The sequence below is a fragment of the Oryzias melastigma genome, linkage group LG23 (assembly GCF_002922805.2).
Source record: "Oryzias melastigma strain HK-1 linkage group LG23, ASM292280v2, whole genome shotgun sequence".
Classification (NCBI taxonomy): Eukaryota; Metazoa; Chordata; class Actinopteri; order Beloniformes; family Adrianichthyidae; genus Oryzias; species Oryzias melastigma.
The window spans coordinates 5,635,095-5,641,198 of record NC_050534.1 but is presented as its reverse complement, the minus strand read 5'-3'; the positions used below and the strand labels follow the sequence as shown (position 1 = coordinate 5,641,198).

General features: G+C 35.6%; 1 protein-coding gene across 2 annotated transcripts in view; it reads right to left on the bottom strand.

The window, feature by feature from the left end:
• The window catches only part of scube1 (signal peptide, CUB domain, EGF-like 1), a 78,453-nt gene that overhangs the window by 64,935 nt on the left and 7,414 nt on the right, over positions 1 to 6,104 (bottom strand). For both annotated transcript variants that reach the window (XM_024287143.2, XM_036210171.1), the window contains exon 2: positions 3,012 to 3,134. In XM_024287143.2, coding sequence (XP_024142911.1) covers positions 3,012 to 3,134 — 123 coding nt within the window. The remainder of the gene's footprint in view (positions 1 to 3,011; positions 3,135 to 6,104) is intronic.

Here is a 6,104-nt window from a genome sequence, read left to right as displayed (position 1 = left end):
AAACACTTGCTCCAGATGTGAATTATCCTCCATGATTATCTTTTTCAGCTTAGTCTTTTTTGTCCGTTGCTGAGTCAGCTGATTTCATTTCTCCATGCAGTGCTTCGCCTACACCAGGGATAGGCAAGTCTAGGCCTAGAGGGCCATATTCCTGCATGCTTTCCAACATACCTCAACATACCTCTCTAATTGGCTGGAGATACCTGAACCAGGTAATCAGTCACAAGTAGGACTTGGATATCTGGAAACATTACCTATTCCTGCCCTACACGTTCCAGAGGGGGCGCGGCTGTGCAGATATACACCTCAGCAGCACAGCACCTCCAAAACGTTTTTATGACTTAATAAAAACCCTGAAAATACATGAAACAACCAATAAAGAGATGCAATTAAGCAAAGGAAGACACACTCTATATTATATATGCATACATAATATGTTACTTATTCAGCAAACATATTTAAAGGGATGTCAGATCTTAATTTTTCTGCTCCGATCCGATTCAGGGTCGTTTGATTTTGACTATTTGAGGAGACGGAGTCCCGATCCGATACGTTCATTTCACTGTTTTAAGAAAGGAAAAACAATGTTGGTCCCTATTTTTATTTTGATCACCTTTTTTCATCAGTTAACACATAAAAAGTGCAGTGCAGGTTCTAAAAACTGTGCAACTAGAGAAAAATAGTTATCTACGTTGTTTAATAATAATTGGCCAAATGGAACTACTAAAAAGATTTGTTGTCATTCGTATTCTCTGAATAATATCCTAGAATTAATCATTTCTTCCAGGGTATGTAAACTTATGAGAACAACTGTATGTATTTTAGTATGTTTCAAACACAAACATTGCATTTAAATAGTTAAACGTATCAAATGTAGCAAATACTATTTCATGCTATGTAGTCAATCTGAATTATTAGCAATTTAGAATAAATTTAGAATTATTACCAAAGATTACTAAAGCCACATTACAATCTCACTCATTTAAAAGTGAGACTGTCTCTCTGTGTGCAGCGTGGTGTGAAAAACCACAATGTGTGCATATGTGTACAGGAGGACGTTGTGTTCAGATGTGGAGATCCAGCTGTGCTGTTCCTTCAGGCAGAAGAGAGTGGAGGTGTGAAGACGGAGCCAGGTGTGGCCTCCATCTCCCCCAACATCCTCCATTAGTGCACTTCCTCCCTGTTAACCAGAGGGAGCTGTGTGTGCGGTGTGTGCGCTTAAACAGCTGTCAAACCACACATTTACATCAAGGCCTCTTTTTGTGTTTAGATTCAGGTGGAATGTGTTTTCTGCAGACTTAAGTTCATAAATAAACTGTTTGTGTTTACTCTCACTCCTAACATAAGCTGTCCGGTTACTCGTGAAGCCGGACATCTAACTCTGAGTTAATGTCACAGCTGTTGGTGTAATCCAGGAGTCGGCAACCTTTCACAGTAAAAGAGACGTTTGGGCTCGTTTTCTACTGATCAAAACCTAGAAGGAGCCACATAGTCATTTTCTTTTTTTATATAATAAATATAAATTGTGTCTATTTTTTGGCAATAACAAAAAGTAAAAAAAATCTTTTTTTTTTATTATTATTATTTTACATTTGATAGAAGCTCAAGTAACTTCTTTTCAAAATAAAAGACGCTCTGTGCAAATCAGGATTATCTCAGTGCAGCTCTGGGGAACTAGTAACCAATGCTGTGCAGCATAAGATAAAATGTGCTTTTAACTCCTAAAGATCGAACTTTTCACCAAAGTTTTGCTTGGGTTAAAATGCGCCCATTTAACCAGAACCAACTGCTGACCAATGCTGCATACATTACAACACTTTGTCACCTATAGGTATTTTAATAAACTAAAAAAACTTTTCCACTTGCACTGAACTTCATGATTAAGAAACTATATGTAGATCAAAATGTGTCCCTTCAACTGTGTAACCTTAATTTCTTGGAATACGTGTAAAAATAAAACATTTAAAAAAAAAAAAAAAGACAACATTTTTTCAAGTACAAATGGAATGATTCCTAAAGAATGACTCATATATGCTACCATTCAAAAGTTTGGGGTCACTTAGAAATTTTCCTATATGGAAAGAAAAACACTATTTTTTCAATGAAGATAACTTTAAACTAATTAGAAATACCACTTTATTAATGTGTTAAATGATCTAAAAAGAACTATTTCAGCTGAAAATGCCTAACTATCACTCCAGTGTTCTAACGGCACAATGTGTTTGCTCAAGCTTTAGACTGAACTCCCTTTGAGTAGGTTGAGTATCACATTTGTGGGATCAAAATGGTCAGAAAAAGAAGACTTTCACGTGAAACTCGACACTCTATGCAAGAAATTTTCAAGAAACTAGAGATTTGCCTCAAGGGTGTGTACTACTCTTATTAGAGAACAGCACAAACAGGCTCTAAACCGAGTGGGAAATAGGTGAGAGGCCCCTTTGCACAACTGAGCAAGAAGAAAAGTATATCAGAGTCTACAGTTTGAGGAATAGACGTCTTACAGGGAGCTTTATTAAATAGTACCCACAATTCACCAGTGTCAACAGCTGGAGTCGACTTGGGATACTGGCCTTAGGGGTAGAGTGGCAAAGAAAAAGACTAATTTGGACAAAAATTAGGCTTAAGAAGATTGGAAATATTGTTATGGACAGAAATCGACATATGAGGTTTTTGGATGAATACATATGAAAAACTGATAAGATGTTAAAACAGTGCTTGATACCATTTGTCAAGCAAGGTGGGAGTGGTGTGATAGTCTGGAATTCCTTTGGTGCTGTGAGGCGGGAGATTGTTCAAGGTAAATGAGACTTCAAATAGGTAAGGGTATTAATCAATTTTGCAATGCCATGCCGTACCCTGTGGATAATTGGAGCCAGTTTCGATGACCCAAAGCACACCCTCATCCTGTTAAAGAACTATTTAGAGAAGAAGAAGGCATCTGGAATTCTACCTGTGGCTATTACAGTCCACAGATCTAAACCCCATTGAGCTAAGACTTCATTGACACTCACCTTCACACTGTTTTCCATCCCCCTTGTACCCCGGCTTGCATATGCAGTTGTAAGACTTGGCCGTGTTCTGGCAGAGGGCGTCGATGTGGCAGTCATCTGAACTCTCTGCACACTCGTCTACATCTATGGGACAACAAAACACAAACAGCTTTACAAGTATGTCCCTGAGGCTTCAGTGGGTTTATCAGCTAAGGAATCGGAGTGACCATTGACTGTATAAGCGACTGTGACATCATCCTTAGAAAACGACTTGTTTCTGGTTCAAACAAAATGAAGTTAATTCAGTTGCCATTTTTTTCCACAATTTGGAACCACTTCCTGTTTGGAACACCAGAGGGGAGGAGTCACTAAGTCCAGTTCTCATATTCAGTCAATGGTGCTGACAGACAAAACAGTATCTGTCATTTTTGCAGTCAGGGTCACATGTGAGTTTCACTGTAAAAAGTGAAACATTAGATCAATTAAGAAATGCTTTGCAATTTTTTTACATTTAAAAATATTAGTTTTATCTAATTACATTTTAAGCAAGGGAAACTGTCAAGTCAAAATTTCCATTTGATGAAAACTAATCAATTTAAATGTAAACAATTAAAAAACTTTTGTTAAATGATCCAACGTTTCATTCTTGGGTCCAGGAAAAAAGAAAAACAAGATATTAAAGCTTTCACAAACACTAAGCACCTCTTCCCCTTTCCACAAACAAATTAATTAAATAGTGAATTGAGGCTTAAATGCTGTTTAATGAACCTCCAACAAGAGCTTTGGCTGCAGAAATTCATATTACAGAATAATGGCTGCCATCCTAAAAGCATTTGATTTACTGCTTTGTTTCATTTTCACATGGAAACATGAAGACTTCACTGAATCCATGCTTTAGCTGTGCATTTGAATCTGTGAAGTAAAAAATAAATCGTGTTGATTTTGTTTTTGTCTGTTAGTAATGACCCAATGAATTAAATCAAAATGACCAATAATATTAAAACAATGATTCAAAATTAAATAAATAGATTATATCAATCTTGGATTTTGATTAACTTGTAAGTAGAGCTACCACGATTAGTCAACTAATCGACGACTAATCGACTGTTAAAATAGTCGACGACTAATTTAATAGTCAATTAATCGTTACTTTATATTACATGGAGTCAGAGTGTAGTAAAGTTAAAAATTATAATGGCATTATGCTAGCTTTTTGGACTATTTTGGCATTTATTAAGAATGTTTAGGCTATTAAGGAGTTTAGCTAATATTTCTGCTGATAGCTGTTTTGGCTCATTTAGGATTTTTTTTTTTGTCTTTTAGGCTATTTTGGAGTATAGCTAATACTTCTGCTACATGCTAGCTAGTTTGGCTCATCAAGGCATTTTTCTTTTTTAGGCATTTTTGGAGTATAGCTACTATTTCTGTTACATACTAGCTAGTTTGTCTAATTTAGGATTTTTTCAGTTTTTTTCTGGCCAATTTGGAGTTTAGCTAATATTTCAGCTGCATGCTAGCTATTTTGGCTAATTTCGGCATTTTTTTAGACTATTTTGGAGTATAGCTAAAATCTCAGCTACATGCTTGCTATTTTAGCTAACTTAAACTTTTTTCATTTTTTTTTTCACGAATTTAGAGCTTAATTAATAGCTAGCTATTTTAGCTAATTTAGGCCTTTTTTGTTTTTTAGGCTATTTTGGAGTATGGCTAATATTTCAGGTACATGCTAGCTTTTTTGGCTAATTTAGGATTTTTTTAGTTATTCGACCTGTTTTGGAATTTAGCAAATGTTTCAGCTACAAGCAAGCTGTTTTAACTAACTTGGGCTATTTCAGTTTTTTAGGTTAATTTGCCATTTAACTAATATTTTAGCTAGCTATCAGATTCAGCATTTTCAGCTATAAATTTCAGCATCTTAAGTGGCCAAATTCAGCTTACTGAATTCACACCAGCATTATTGCAGGTATTGCTATATATATACATACTGTATGTGTGTGTTTGTTAGTTTTTAGTTAGTTAAAAGCTAATGATGTGTGTTTTACATCCAGTTTGTGCATGACCCGATTGGTTGACTAATTGGAAAAAATAATTTGTGATTAGTCGACTATTAAGAAAAACGTTTGTGGCAGCACTACTTGTAAGAAATACAAGGAATTTGGAAAACTTCATCAGCATTGTTCAGTACCAGGTATTTATCTCTGAGTCACACTGGTTGAAATTCTGGCTAAAGTTGTCCTGGATCGATTCTAGGTCAATGAATAGGATTGTTCAACATGAACCAATATCCACTATAAATCGTATCAACAACCACAAATTATGATGTGAATCGCATTGCTAAAATGTATTGTTACACATTACATGAAATCAAGCCTAAATGAGCTTAAATGTGTTCATGTATCACAATAAATATGACTTATAATTACCGTAAAGCTCAGAATTGAAGGTGGTTATTTTGCAACTTGATCATTTTGTTATTTTATGGTGATCCTCAAATGACTCCTGCTAAGTTCTCTTAAAGAAAACAAGAAGAGGCAGCTTCATGAGATCTAATAAGGCCTTAGATGCCTCTTTTGGAAGGGTGCTGTGGAAGACCGAAATACAAATGGAAATGCAAAGCAATGGAAAGTGGGAACTGGGTGAAAAATGTGTTAAAAAAGTGATAACTAAACTGAAACATGACTTCAAAACCCAAAAGCATAGACCTGACATGTCTTAAACATAAAAACCCTAGAAACGCAGAAAAACAAACCAAGAGGCAAAACAAGAATCTGGCAGTGAAGAACTGAAACTCCAGTTCTGAATAAATCAAGGATCTAATAAAAACAGTTGCTGCAGCAAAGGAGTTGGGGAGTTACTGTCTAAAACCTGGAGTGACAATAGATGGAAAAACCACAAGGGGAAAACCAAAACGCTTAACATGAACACAAAATGAACTGAACTCTTGTAAAACCCTGATCATTTTTTTTACTGTACTTCATATCTTGCTGCTCTGCTTAAGCTAACAAAAGATTATGTTCATTCAGGAATCCCCTCATACTAAACATTTTTTAAACTTTTTAAGTTCTGCAAAATGAGGATTCATCAGCCTTTTCTGAAGGCCTTTCTATGCTAAAC